Source organism: Myiozetetes cayanensis, unplaced genomic scaffold, assembly GCF_022539395.1.
Source record: "Myiozetetes cayanensis isolate MyiCay16 unplaced genomic scaffold, myiCay2020 scf18, whole genome shotgun sequence".
Lineage (NCBI taxonomy): Eukaryota > Metazoa > Chordata > Aves > Passeriformes > Tyrannidae > Myiozetetes > Myiozetetes cayanensis.
The window spans coordinates 11488162-11503728 of NW_026087389.1; the positions used below are offsets into that span (position 1 = coordinate 11488162).

At 37.8% G+C, this 15567-nt stretch overlaps 1 protein-coding gene across 3 annotated transcripts in view; it reads left to right on the plus strand.

Annotated features, from left to right (window-relative positions):
* EEFSEC (eukaryotic elongation factor, selenocysteine-tRNA specific) overlaps window positions 1-15567 on the plus strand; it is a 121358-nt gene that overhangs the window by 13142 nt on the left and 92649 nt on the right. For 2 of the 3 annotated variants that reach the window (XR_007628663.1, XM_050312825.1), the window contains exon 2: window positions 14263-14304. The exons of the other annotated variant lie outside the window; for it this stretch is intronic. Coding sequence is in view for 1 of the 2 variants with exons in the window: in XM_050312825.1 (XP_050168782.1) it covers window positions 14263-14304 (42 nt within the window). In the remaining variant the exon portion in view is untranslated. The remainder of the gene's footprint in view (window positions 1-14262; window positions 14305-15567) is intronic. 3 annotated transcript variants of the gene reach the window in all.

Here is a 15567-nt window from a genome sequence, read left to right on the forward strand (position 1 = left end):
ATCCCATCCCAGTGAGACAGTGATGGCTCAGTGCCTGCTGTTGCTGCTCTTTGAATTTTTGCTGTGAGAAGTATTCTCTTGAAATGTACAGTTAAATGCAAATTTACAGGTGTGGCTTCAGAGTAGAAGTGTTGGTGCTTTGCACTCCCTGTTATTTTCTTGTTTATCCAGGATTCTTGGTCTGTTTGTTGCATATTTCCATTGAATAACTTGAGCAGTGCCAGCATTCCTAAGAGCTGGTCACATGAGCCTGGCAGAGCAATGTGTATTCTGAGCAGACTTTGTTTTCTGTAGGCTTTCATCCCACTTCCCTGGGGATGTTGTCAGCCTCTGCTTTAGCGAAATTTAAATTTCAATTTGGGAGAAAATAAGTGGTTTTTAATGATCAGTGAAACAGGAGGGTGAGTGTGGGATGCAGACCTGGAAGACCTGCTGTACTTTCCTTATGATGACCCTCCCTGATCACAGAAGCGCAGTTCTGGTCTTGATGAAGGTTTTGAGTCTGAGTGATGTTTTGCTTAACTGACAGATGTTACTGCTCACAAACTTAGTTTATACAAACTGCCACTACTGCTTGTAAAATGTAAAAATATTTGTGTCAACACTTGTGTTTTATTCAGTTGTTCATTCATCCTAGAGAAAATGTGGAAGGACTTGCTCAGAATTATACTGGAATATCTGGTTACATATGTAGTTCATGTTTTGGTTTATATAGTATTTGAGATGTAATATGAAATTTCTGTGCAGGGTTATGTTGAACAATTTCATCTTTTGAGGTTCTTCAAAATATCTAATAGGAAACTTTTTTCTTTATTTATGAGGACTTTTAGAGATAAGGGGCCTGGCTTTCTATGTTGATGGTTACTGTATGTTCACCTCACAAGATCTATGCTTTTCAAAGTATAAAACTTGCAACAGTAAAATAACCTGGTTGTGTCTGAGATTAAAATATTTTCATTGTTCTAGGGAGCAACTGGTCTAAATTTAGTCTGTGAGGTTTCTAAACCTTGTTTTGTGTTTATATGTGAAGTGCCATGCACACTTGCAGCTTTGTAGAGGTAACAATTCAGACCCAGGTTGGGTGTTTTGTATCCATGCAGCCTCATAGGAATGAACTCAGTAAGGGAACCTGCAGGATTGAGGTCCAAACCAATACAAAATCAGACCAGGTCTGTATTTTGTTCCTTAGTTGACTGCAAAACTTCATTCCCATGAATATCTCATTTTAAATGGTTAAGTATATAATTCAAAGCATTTAAAATACTTATTTATTCTTGAAGAAATACTCTACTGGTGAAATCTGGACTATCTTTTTATGGCACTTGCTCTCTGCTGTAAAATTTTTTTGAAAAGGTCATCTGGGTATCAATCATGATACGTTGGGTTTTTCACCTTGCCTTCTATTGGTACTGTTGAAAACATTTGCTCAAGCATTGCTACTGTCTCTTATCTCTGTGTGGTTATAGATCATTAAATTCTAGCCTGTCTTACAGTATAAATTCTGATCTTGGTAACTATTGTATCTAGTTTTATTTAGTAATTAAGCTCTGCACTGCTTTCCTCCTTTACAGTGAGCATCACCTCTTATATTACAGTGGGTTTTTATTATTATATGGAAAATGTGTTAATGTGAGACACAAATGCCATACACGCTGCAATATCTGGAGTGCTTTGTAGCCTTGGCAATTTAGATAGTGTTTCCACATGATATAGTTTGTTTTGCCCTGAAGTACTGGGATGTGAGATTTACATGACTGTTAACCCCTTGGGACTGCTCTGAAATGAGGTGTGTATCTTGTGCAGTCCTAGTCAGCAAAAATTTAAATAAAAATAAATACTCTGTCAGAAGCCCCTGTGTTGGCCTGGCAGGAGGTATGAAATAGTACCATGTGCTCGGTAATGGCCTCCTCAGTTCGAAGGGTTTCTGTGGTGTGACTTAGGGGAATGACAAGCTATACAAAATGCCCATTATTGTCATGATTTGGTAGTGAATTGTTAGGCTGGGCCTGATGCCTGCATGGACTGAAGGGCAGAGAGCTGAGTACAAAATAAATCTTTAGCAAAATTTGAGTGGTGAGTCAAAATTATCATTTAAAACAAACGGAAGGTACATCCCTTGTGAACATTGGAAACTCCGTTCAAGTGAACTGAGAATAAACTAATAGGTCACTGCTCTGAGTTGGGTTTTCAGTTGATTAGTTTGTGATGATTTTTTTTGCATATAAACACTTTCCTTGGTAGTACAGTATTAACTCTTAAAACCTTAGCAAGAGCAATTTAGTGGCAAGGTTAACTCTTCAGTAGCTCTTCATCTGTAACTTGTAAGTTAGCAAAGCACCCAATATCTAGCATGGCAGCAGGGCAGGTTAACTGACTGCTGCCTAGACTGTGTCCAGAAAAATTTGTTTTCCAAAATACTGCTGTTTACTTTGGCTCAGATTATCTGCACACAGTGCAGAGAATGAAAGTATCCTATTTCCCAGAGCTGGCATCTTTAATTTGTTTGCAACTGATTGGTTTTAGAGATTTCTTTTATTCATGCATTGTACTGCTACAGCTGTGTAGCAATGCAGGTGCTCGAAACAAAGCTTGGCATAAAAATTGAGATTGGTTGCAGGCTGTCCTTCTTGAGAACAACCCTACTTTTTTTACTGAATGCTGCTGTTCTTGTAAGGGTTATAATGCTTGTTGGTGTTTGGAGATGGTGAAGGTTTGAAGGTTAGTGTTATAGAAATTTCATAGAATTGGGTGCCATGACATTGGATTAATTTGCCAGCTTGAATGTGTATGGAGTTGTATGTTGATGTAAATGACAAGGAGTAATATAATTGTTCTCTCTTTATATTTCCACTTGATTATGTGCTGCAGCAGGAATAACAGCTTCCTGCATTACTGTCACAGAAATCAAGAAACTTGCATCAAAATTGCAGTTCACTGTGCTCCAAAGTACAGAAGACTGAAGGCAAAATGTAATATAGTCATGGTAAATTGAGGTAGTTGTCTTCCTTTTCTGACTTCCCACTAGGTCTTAGTAACTCCTTTACTCCTTCTAGATACAACTTTGCTTCTCTTAAGCAGCTTGAGTTGAGTGGATGAAAGATATATATGTAAGAGATGTAAACTGAAATAGGTATTACTGTTGTAAGGGGGTAGTTCTTTGTTCCTTATTGTCCACCTCCATTTGATTCTCCGTTGTACTGAGATTTGTTCTTGCTCGATTGACAAGTTTTCAAACTCTATCCATGGCATTCTATCAGTGCAGGTGATGACCAAGTGTTATTTGGCTTTACAGCCTTGATGTCATTCTGCAGCTGGGCACCACATCTGTCATGAGTCCTGGTCAAAGCTGGGGTTCTCTTTGAGAAGAACTTCTTGACCCTTTGTACTCTGTACAGTATCCGCCTCGCGGGCGGACTCTGGAGCCGTTGCCTGGAATGCGTGTCTAACGCGTTCCACTCGGACCCTCAGTTCCATTCCATAATGTTAGCTTTAATTGGCTGTTTTTAAACTTTCATGTACAATTTGGTTGTACACGGTAAATTACCACCCTCTTCGCCTGTTCCTAAGAGCAAGAAAGTAGAATCCAGACTCTCCTTTCTCTTGCTGCCTTTTACTGTTGCCCTTGAGCTCTTTTAGAGACAGCACTGGTGGGCAGTGTTTCTGTCAGATGACAGACCTTCTCTTACTAGCGTTTTTTTCCCCTCTAATCTCCCCTTTTAACATTGTGTTGTACTTTTGGGTTGAATTCTGCATTTGAAAGTTTAAGAAGAATTGCTACTTCTTGTCCAAAGAAGTATCTCTAATTTAATAATTGTTGCCTAACTCTTAGTGTGGCTTTATAGCCAATGTGTCTTCGAAGTGATTTTATTTTATTTTTTAAAATATTCTTATCTTGTAAATTTTATTTACTTCTGTATTTATGTGAGAACTTCAGGACAACACCAGTGGTATAACCAAGGATGGTCTTTACTCTATAAGAATGCCTTTGTAGGTGCTTGCAAAGTGTCAGAATGTATAGCATGAGGAAAATGAATCTGCTATTATATGGGTTTCATCTAGGCTTAAATACTTGATGAGAGCATCCGCATAGGCTGTTTTTGAGAAAAGAGGTAGTTTAGTTACATGAGCAGAAAAGTTGGTGATACTGCATAGAAAACAAATTTTGCAGTTCAAGCTCAAACCAGTGATGAGCTTCTTGTTCGTACTTGGTATGAATAAAGTAAAACAAAGCCTGCCTTTATCCCCCGTAACAGGCTTATGAGCTCATGTTTCTGCTTTTCCTTTCCCCTCCCTTTCTGACATGGACTTTTTTTTTTTTCTTTGCTAAACAGACAGTAACTCTCCACAATATTTTTAATCTCAACAAGATGTCCAGCAGCTGATGATGCAAAAGCGTTACATCAACAAAGGGGATGATAGTTTGGAGCATTCCAGGTCTGACATTTTTGGCCAAGGAGCTGTGTATTGTGGCCACTGATTCCTCCCTGCACAGCATGCTTGCTTTGGGCAGGAGACTACTTTTCATTGACTCCTGTTGTGTGCCTCCCTCCTCCTTATTTTAGGCTTCCCCAAGAAGTTATGACTGGGAGTTTCATGGGTTTAGATGAAAGAGCCTGTTGTCTTGTTGAATTATCTCCTTTCTGTCTATATTTAAAGCAAAGTTGGCAGGTAAAAAAAATACAGTAAAACAAAAGCTCTGTTATAGTAACATCTTGGGCTAGATTAGAATAAAATTGAAAGATTGATCTAATAATTTTTATTTTCATGTATTTGCTTAGGCTGCATGTTTACCTGTAGTCCATTGGCACCTGGCAGTGGAACTGGCCTTACTGCCTTTGACTTTGGATGGGTTTGTTCCTGGACTCTAACTGTGGATCCAACCCACAGAAATTTATTCACTGAAATAAGTTGTGATAAGTATTAGATTGTTTAGACTAGAAAAGTATATATTATGGAATTTTAAAATAATACACATTGATAGTCATGGATATTGAGTAGCCATAAGTGCTTGTACTCTTAGATCTTTGGGAGAAAAGTTGTTTTAAAATCTAAAAGAAATACTTTTTTTTTGTACTGACTGAAGTGGACCCAGCTCATGAACCTTTTTTATTCACTGAAGGTATAGCTGATACTTTTTAAAAAGTAAGGCCTTAAGAACATGACAGCTGAACTTCTTGAATTCATATGAAAATCTGCTATAATATAGCCTTGCAGCTCTGGTTTTATTGTGCAAAAAACCTATCAGAAACTGATTTATAAGCTTATTGTTTCATAGACGTGCCTGTTCCTTGTGTTCAACTGTTATTGTCGTAGTCTGTGTTCCCTCACAGCATAAAACCTTCTCTGCAGTCTCTGGTAGGCTGATTCCATCAGGTACTACTTCCAGTCATAAGGTTTTCCCCAATTTAATAAAGGTAAGGTGGGATAATTTGTTGATTTCTACCTGAATGCGTCATTAACTGTTGCAAGAGGGAAAATCAGGGCATGGATTTGGTGTCTTTTTTTTTTTTTTCTTTTTGTAAATCTTATTTTTGATGCAAAGGCAGTTCTGTCGCCAGCCAGTCCAGCGTGTGTAGACTCTCCCCCCTACCATAAAACAATGAGCACATTCAGGCACAACTCGTGTTTTCAGTTATTAAAAAACGGAGCCGTCTGTCTCTGCCTGTGACTTTAATCTTTAAGCCTTTATTCCCTGTACCCCACCCCCTCTTTCTTTCCCCAACCTTTTGTTTGTGAAGTGCAGAGCTACAGGATATGTGGGCCTGGAGTTTCTGAATGTATTGTACATTCCCCTGGCAATTACAGATGTTTATAACCCTGACTGATGTTATTTCAGTATTGTGGAGGGTGAGGAGAAAATTAAAGAACACTCTTTTCTTTGCCCCTAGCAGTCTTCAATTTATTTTTTTTTATTATTATTTTTGAGGAGAGGGGAGGAAAAAAAGAAACAAAATGTAAACTCTTAAGTTTTTTTACAAAAAATGTTGTTTAGCATTCTCAGACAGAACATATCTGAGAGCTGTGCAGGAATCTTCCCATAGCCTACCATGGCTTGTCTGTTCGGACAGGGTGTTGCATGCAGTGCTGTAATAAGCATAATAGGACTGGATTATGGTACAAAGCAAGCTCCTTGGTGTAGAGTGCATGACCTTTGCTTACTTTATTTTAAAGACAGAGACAAGGTAGCCTAGGGCTAGTAATGGTTTTAGAGTAGAATCACACGAATTTATTTCCAGCTTTGTACAGAACCTGGTCTCCTTTTTTTATAGAAGAATGATTTAGAATCTGATGTTAGAGTTTTGCTTTTCGACTGGTGACTTGTAGAATTGTTTAAGAAAATTTGTTAGTCTTGTAGAAATCTCTTGACCTGTACAAGATTTTAAATCAATTTCTTATTGGAGGTATTTGAGCTATCTAAAGCTGCAGGTGCACTGTAAGATTAATGTCCTTAAATTGACAGGATGGAGAGAAGAGAATCTAGTAGCAAATCTCTGTGATCAAGGTGATAATTTGGGTGTTTCTTGGGGGTTCCTGTGCATTTCATGATCTTCAGGGTAGTAGGCCTAAAGCGTTAAATTTAAGTAGAGAAAAGTCTAATGGAGTTGAGAATTTCAGGGTGGTTCAGTATCTCTAAGGTAGAACTTTCATATCTATGCCTCTTTTTGATTGTGTGCAAAGTGCTGTTTACAGGTTTGGGAAGTTTGGAGTTGCATATCTAAATGTATATTCAGGTCTGTCTAGCTACACTTGTGTGATGGTCCTTATCTCCTACGACTGCTGTATGGAACTTCTTGTTAAACTGATCTTTTGAAGATATGGCAGCTGAATGAACAAGAATTTACAGTGAGATATTTACAGGACTTGAGAGAAATTAACACAAAAGTTAGCAAGAAAGTCTTCCTGTCATCTAATATTAAACTAACTAAAGTATGCTTAAAGAAATGCTAGCAGATGTTCCAAGAGGTTCATAATTCAGTCTCCAGAGCACCCAGAGGGAGGCAATAGATGCTCTGTAGTAACAATTCTCCAGTCTTCTGAGAAGGAAAAAACTAACTGGTTGGTCATTAGGCATAGCACATTCCTTTTATCCTGAGATCATCACATTGTGTATTGCTTGTGTAAGGATTTCTGAGATGCTCTAGTTCTCTTTGTATTACAGTATGAGGGCATGGATGTGATCAAATCCTAGATATGCTAACGGAAAGATATCATCTTGTACAAATGTTAAAGGAACTTGAAAAGATGAAGAGCTGAGTGTGAAATAGCACTGATAGAGAACAGAATTTATAGAAACTTAGTAGGTACTGTTCAACTGTCTTTCCCACTCCTGTCCTCCACCTCTGAATCCAGTACTGGGCCTCCATGTAATAGCAGATTCAAATACAGAAATATGGACACATTGATAGGGAAACATTTCTGTTGTGCTGTTCTTGGAAAGCAGAGTGTCAAATTGTCTGAAAGGCTAATACAGGAGTTCACTGCCTAAAGCAGCTCAGAGGTTTGGTCTTGGGAAACATATCAGGTCATTCCAGTAATTTTTACTGTAGTACTTTTCTCTTTCAGTACAAACCTAGTTTTGTGTGATTTATCATTCATAATGAAAGTTAGTTATATAGGTATAGTCTGCTGTAGGCTGAGCCTGGAGGATCCTGTAGTGTTGAGGAGGTAGCAGGAGTTTTCATGACTGTAGGTACCAGAGGCTTTTGCTCACTACTTGTCTCCATAGTCCAGTGTTTATTATTAGTAGAGAAACCTCAGGTGTGACATTGCTGAAGCTGGGAATAGTTTTTCTGGTGTGAACTGAGTCCTTAGAGATGGAGCAGAAGACTCCAGATGTGTGGAAGTCTATCAGAACTGGTGATGGGCTCATGTCCTCATTCGTGCAGGTTTGGTGCCTTTGTAGTTCTGGATGCTTGATTTTTTTTGTGCTGTTTAGCCACTATTTTCACTTGCTGATCTTGGAGATAGCTTCGAAGATGGTATCTGTCTGTATTCCCTGGAGGATGGAGTGGGCAGAATGGTCAGACTTGTAAGTCATGTTTTTTGCAACATATTTAGTATTATCATATGCAAATATAATTTTTTTTTAACTTAAAACTTGGCAGGAGATCTTGTAGAGAAGAAATGTAAAGCTGATATGGGTCAAGACTATAAAAAAGTTTTGTTTTTTTTTTTTTTAAATCTTGTTCCTTCTGACCCGTTTGCTTTTCTGTGTTTACAGTAAAGACTTTATGGACCATCAGGGACCGTTTATGGTCACTTTGTAAGGCCCAAGTGTAATGTTACCCTACATTTAACTCTTCAGAGCAATGCAAAAACACACGTGGCCTTGATACCAAAACAAAATACCTCTGAATAACAAGTCTGAAACTTGAACTAACCACTCATTAGGCTCTAGGAAAGCTTGCTAGGACCTTAAGCACACAATATATTCTGAGGTCAAAGTGGGCTTTTACAAGTATCCTTTTTTTTTACTTTGCACCTTTCTTTTTTCTGAAGCATGAACATACAGTGTTGACTTACTGTCACATTGTTTCAAAAACCTTGTTTCAGGAACAACTCCCATGCAGAAGGAACTTCATTGCAAACCTCTAACTTTGGGTTTGGTATGAATCAGTGGAATTACAGGTGCCAGAAACTGGACATGACTTCTTGTTAAGATATTTTATAGTCTGGATGCCAAATTATGAAACTGAACCTTTTTTGTGCTAGATGTGATATAGACACATAGTGCAAAACACAAACAAACAAAACCCCACCAGAAAAACCCAAACAAACCAGATTTGCAACCTGAATTGTAATAACCCAGTTGATCTCTTCTGTGCTCTCTCTTGCTTTCTAGTGTAGGAAATAATAATTTTTGCTACTATATGCTGTGGATTGTACTCCAGGGCTGATGAGCTGTATAATGACATTCAGTCTAAAATGTTAAGTAACTTTAGTTTTGTGCAGTATCCTAAATATGTAACTTCTCAGCTTCACTGCTGTCTGTATTTGCATATACATATATATGAATGACACCTTAAAAAGTTAATGTTTGCTAATTAATTCACAATTTATGCACTTTCGACTTCAAGCCAAGAAAGAAATTAAAGCAGCTGAAATACCACAGTGTTGTGTAATTCAGCAAATGCTACCTTTTTTTGTAGCAGTCATCTGTGTCTACTCAGAATGATTGTTGCTTTTCCAAGGTGTGTAGGCTTTTTTTAAACCCTACCACAGTTAATGTTTTCAGCATTAAAATAAGTAGAGGTCTCTTCTGGATTCTGTCCAGTTTGTGCCTTGTCCATATAGAAATTCAGATCTAGTAATAGGCAGTATTACAGAAAAGAACTTTACTACATACGGAGGAAAGATGACATCTCTCGTATGGTGCTTTACCTCCATTTTTACACATACTGTGTATTACATGGCATTTCTTGTTACAAGGCTAGGATTGTTTGCTTTGCTGTGCCCTCATTGTCTGTAGGATTCTCATTCGGGGTGGTTTTCTGGTTTTCTTCAGAAATATTTTGAAGAACAGGAATTTAAATGCCAGACCCTAGTAGTCACTTTTCTGGTTTGCTACATTTTCTTTGGAAACAAAGTGAATCTTTTGGAGGATTAAAGCAAGAAAGTCAGTGATGGAATGAAGTGTCCCTTGCTTTAAATTTCATTTTAGTATCTCTTACACAGCATAAAATCATAGATGTTTTATAAACAATGAAATTTCATCCAACTTGATGTAGCTTTAAAAATCTTAACAGTGTGAATATCAAAGCTGTATTTTTATTTGTCTAAAGGCAAATGGTATTTAGCAGCACTGAGTTTGGATTGTTGTGCTATTTACAGTAACATAATTGATTGTGCTCTTTTATTAGAGGTGTGTTATTTCCCTTTCTCTTGCTGAACTTCACTTGCTTTTGTTCTTGTGAGCTGTTAACATGGATTTGTCTTTGTAAGTGAAGTTGTTTGTGAAGGACTTAATTGCATTTGTCTTGTTCCTTTTTTCTTTAAGGAATCTTTTAAGTTTTCTTTTCCAGAAAGTGACTAGCTCTAAATGCAGTATTTTATTTCAATATTACATTGTATATAGGTAAAGTCTAATACTTACCTTTTTTGGCTGCTCCTACACATAAAGCAATTTTGAATTGAATAGTGTATAATTGCTGTCATTTCATAATTTTCTGAAGTAATAGCACTAGTTTTGTGTATATACATGTGTACTTAAATTTCTTCTAATGCTTCCTAACAATACATTGGCTGTTTATTTGGCTTTAAGTTTTTCTGGAGTTCCTCAGGCTGGTGTTTCAGGGACAGCTTGGCCTGCAGCAGTGTCCTGTCACCAGAAACGGGGGAGGTTTGCTTTGCTCTTTCCTTTTTTGCCTTTGCAGCTCCTGGCTGTTTGGTCCTGCTGCCTCCCCTGTGCCAACTCTGGCTCTCCCTGGGTGCTGCAGCAGCTGGGTCACCTTGTCAGCCTCAGGGAGAGGGGTCTGGTGTGGCTTTGTGAGAAGTGGGAGACCTGAATAAGCGCAGTGTTGGGGAAGCATAGCCAGGAATAGGAACTTCCCAGCTCAAGCAGCTGCAGCCTCCATGACCAGGTGCCAGAGCAAATGCTTTTTCACTGTCCCACTTCACTGACAAGTGCTTCTGGGTGTGCCTGACTGTGTACAAACAATGATGTAGAACAGTGCAATAACCAAGTAAAGCGTGTGATTGCCCTGGCTTGAAACCACTTGAAATCACCGCTAGTGATTTCTATTTGGGAGTCTTTGGAGGAAGGATTCTCTTTAATTGTATGTATTTTTTACAAAACTACATGTAACTTTGTGTGTTTATCCAGTGAATTTAGTCAGATTGCAGTGAAGGCCTCCTGTCTTTGCCTTGTTTTGAAATAGTCTCTCTTGTGTAGTGGTGGAAATGACAGAAGTGTTCAGATATTTCTCAGACTGGTGCTTTTGGTTTTCCTCACAAGAGGCTTTCTCTGATGAGGCTAAAGACAACATGGGACTCCTTGTATCGTTGCAAAGGATCTTTTGATAATCTTTCTTCCTGTGTTGTAATACTTTTTTTGAGATCATTTTCACTTTAAAGTTTGTTTCTGTGTTTTTTTTTTCTGTAACTCATCCATTTAATGTAAGCTTCATTCTGTGTACAATATTGCAATAACTAGACCAGGATATAATAGTAAATTATTGGAAGATTTTCCTCAACCTTTCTTAGCATGACCTTCATAAAGGCCTTATCAGCTTTGTTTGTGCTACTCAGCACGGCCAATCAAGCTTATTGACATGCTCTAATCACTATAGGCATTTCCTCCTTTTGAAGAACATAATTGTTTCTGACACAAATAAGTTAGGACTTATTCAAACAAGATAGATCCGTGGATGACTTGACAGAGGAGAGAGTAGAGGCCTTCATTGTTTTTTATCCTCTTCAGAATAGTATGACACACTGTTTCATCTGGGATATGAAGTATAAAGTATATTCCAAGGGGATTCTTAGGTGAGGTCTTTTGCAAAAGAATGCTTTTATTCCTTATTAGCAATTATCTCATTACCTACTATTTGTAGTTGAGTTGAACTCATGTTTACAAATAAATAATGGGTTAAAACAAAGAAATAAAATAAATAACAAATAAGAGAGGTGTTATTTGTATAAGAAATTGACTTCTTACAATTATGCTCTCATGACCATACTGGTTTCCCTTTCTAGCTCTCAGTTTAAGACCGACCATACTGGCTGGTTTTTCATCTGAAGAGAATTTGTGCAATGACATAATGCTTCTAATTTTAAGCTTTAGTGTGCATTCAAAAAGAAGTGTGTTGCTGGTCAGATGCTTGCTATCAGAGATATTCCAAACTATCCAGCGTTTGAAGCTGCACAGCTCCCTGTTTGAACTTACTGATATCCTTAAGAATGACCTGCTTTGGAAGTCATGGTGGGATGCCTGAACTCCATGAGTTCCTTTTCTTTTCAAAGTGTTTCCTAACAAGACTTGTGTCAGTTTTGATCCATGATTTGCATTGCTTTGCAGAGGGTTTCTTCATGTGTAATTCATGCTCTCCAGTTGTGTGCACGTCTCTTCTGCCCCCTCACACCTCCTATTTCTGTTTGAATTTTGGGAGATTTCGTATCCCATCAAACATTTTCCTTATTCATCACAGTGCCTCTCCTAAGGTAACTAGCAAAATCCTGTGTGACTTGTAGCATCTCCCAGGGTGTTACTCTATATGAGAACAGGGAATAATTTAGTTGTTTCTGAATAAAGTTTCTTAACAAAAAAAAAAATGGAGAGGGGGTTGGGAAGGGGGAAGTTGAATACTCACTGCATGATATAGACAATATTTCCTGCGACAGGAGATACTAACCTCAAAGAATTTAAAATAAAACATTGATTTTATTATTTTTTTTTGAATGTGGAATAGGGGAGGCAAAAATGGTAGAATAGTTGGTCTTTTTATCCCATGTGCAGATGAAATTGATTAAACCTTAAAAACTCGCCTCAGTCCACCCGGTTTATTAATTGAAGAATTTCCTCTTCCCTAGAATGGGAAGTGCACATTAAAACAGAGCTTTGCCCCTGAGTAGCAATGATACTTGAGAACGGTACATTTTCTACAATCCTATTTTCTCTTCTACAGTAAAGGAAATCCTAACATGGTAAAAAGCATATTTAAAAAAAAAAAAAAAGTATGTTTAAGGAAGTCCTCTTTCATTTCCTTGTAAACCATGAAATCAAATTATAGCCCATGGCCCACAATTATTTTATTTTTACATTTCAAATTCCATTTTCTGCTTCCTTTTGGTGCCTGTGAACAGGAGTTGTACTGTTTGAGTAAAGTCAGCTAAAAAGATTACCACAAACAGGACACAGTAGCTTAAAGAAGCCCTGAGTCAGAATCTCTGTCTAGGTTCCATTATTGTGTGGTGTGCAAAACCTTCCCTTCATTCACACAGGGACCTGACCTCTTTTCTTCCCTCCACTAGCCCAGGTTTTACCTTTCAGAGCCTAATCAGCTTTATATTGAAGGATTTTGGGGAGTCTGCTTACCAAAACAGTACAACTTGTAAATGCTCTTATATTCTTGATGTGCACTTGGTGAAGAGAAAACAATTGAGATTCTGCCTATTTATTGAAAATGCCTTTTGGTTCTCCTTTTCAATAAGGATGGAATGAGTATCTAATTTAGTGCTTGGAGGTTATAATGGAATGGTTCTGAAAGTGGACTCAGTGCATGTATAATAAGAGTAATAATTTTTTTGAACTGATAAAGTAATACAAGAGGCTGAAATGTTTGGAGTCTTGTTTGTATGGGTTGGATTGTTGTTTTTTCCTAGACCTAATAACGTCCTTTTTTTCTACCTTACTGTAAATGTTACACTGTGGTACTAGCACAGCTCAGTCTGGCAGTTTGGGTATATCATTTACAAGCATGCGACAGGTTGCACAAACAGAAAGTGTTTTGAGTTCATGTACAAACAGAACTGAAACAACCTCTGTGATCAAGGTTGAAGGAGATTCTTTTTTATTTAAGATGTAATGTTCTGTTCCAAAATAAAACATGGCCATTATAGGGCTTTATGTTTGGTTTTTTTTTAATTCATCCTTTTATTAACGCATATGATTCTTTTTCATTGTACTCAGGTAGTAGCTAGTGAGTTCTTTCAGGATCCAAGGGTGAGAGCTAGCTAGGAATGATGTGGTGCAAGTGGTATCATTTTGCTCTTCCCTTGGAGAAATTGAGCCAATTGCCAGTTTAGAGAAACTTGAGTTGCTGCCTTCTGTGCTTTTGGAACTTGTCGTAATCTATGACACCTGTGATTCACTAGTCTCATGAGTAAGGAGTAATAAATTACTTCCCCAATGACGGTTTATAATCAGATACTTCCCAAATTTTAGGAGCAAGAGTGGGTTGTGACTGTTCTAGCTATTGCTTTGACTTTATCTTGTCTGTGAAGGTGTTTTTCTTATTATCTGAGTTCAGTGTTCCCTGTCACTTTCATGGTGCAAGTGAGTGCTGCTACCTCCAGGTTTAGCTGGCACTTGTAGTCTCTGTGATTGCTGTGCTGCTGGTCTTGTGTTTTGCCTGTATCTGGCTGTCATCCAGATTCTCTCAGTTCATGTTTTATCTTTCTTGTTTGTTTTCCTTCCCTCTGACTATCTACTTTACTTTATTTTTGCTGTGGTTTAGCTGCTTATCTTTGCAATATAATTCCCATCTTTTACCACCCCCTTGTGTTTTCTGATGACAACTAGTTTGTTTCATTTGTTTTTTGCAGGGTTCCATCTGAGCCGTGTGTCATCGCACAAAGGGTACTCCAGTAGGTGATCTTTCATTTTCAAGCAAAGTGAGAAATCACTCATCTGTCTGAATCTGTCTGAATTTTCTTGAATATTTCTTTCATAGATGAAGTGGGAAATAAAAGGTTACAGCCTTGTTTTCTCTGTAGAAAAAATAATTTGAGTACCTTAGTTTAACTTTGTCACTGAATCCGTATGACCTTCTATATGACCTGTATGCAGATAAAATATATTTGATTGCTGTGCTTCCTTATATGCAGACCTGTCCTTTGCATGTGTCTCTGCTTTGTTCAGAGTAATTTCAAGCCATTTGCCTTCTTTGAAGGCTCAAGGAACACTCAACTCTTCCATAATCTTTTCCAGATCATTCTTCTTAACTGTGTGGGACCATATCCTGTCTCCTTTTTTGAGCAAAAGCTGAGTGTTTCAGTTCTCTGTTCCATTTCACACAAGAGCACGTGGCTGGCACTCTGTAGTCAGATAGTGCAAGTTTATTGAGTGATATTTTCACCATGTTTTATTCTTGTTACTATTTTTGGAGACTCCACTTGGTATGGCTGTATTTATTTTACTTTTACAAGTGAGATTGGATTACTTGAGAATACTCATATAATCCATCCTCACTTCACTGTTTCTAGTTAAGTCTTACTCTGCTGTAGAAAATTATTCAGAAATGTTGTTCCTTTCATTGACTGAACTCTGATATGATAGTGAGCTGACTGTTTACTAGTGTGCTAGAGGTGATTTAAGTAGTGAATACAAAGTTAAACATATTCTAAGTCTGCTATTACCACTTGCATGCTATTAGAGAAAGTGTACTGAATGAGGTATTCCATGTTAAATGGGAGACAGTTACAGTTCTGTCAAATGACCTGCCAACTTTCCTGGTTGGAAATGTTACATTTGTGAATCCCTGTACTCTGTCTTTTGACTTCTCTAGATTTTGTTCTACTGTTTAATGAACTCTGTGCATGAATGATGGGCTACTAAGAAACTGGGTTCTTGAATAAAACAAAATGTAAAACTATAGGAGAAGAATGAAGGATTGGAAAGACAGTGAATTATCAAAGATGGCTTATTAAAGATGGCTCCAAGAGGAAAGTTGAGGACCTAAATCTTAGCGTTAGTTTTTCCCCTTGTTACCCAAGGGTTCTGTAAACTTGAGCACTCATGAGTAAACATGTACAAAACGTCCTGATGCCTTGGAGAGAATGCAGTCAAAAGTATTTCTGTCAATGCTGTCCTGATCTTTCCCTTGGCTCCATGACTCTGTTGAAGGGCAA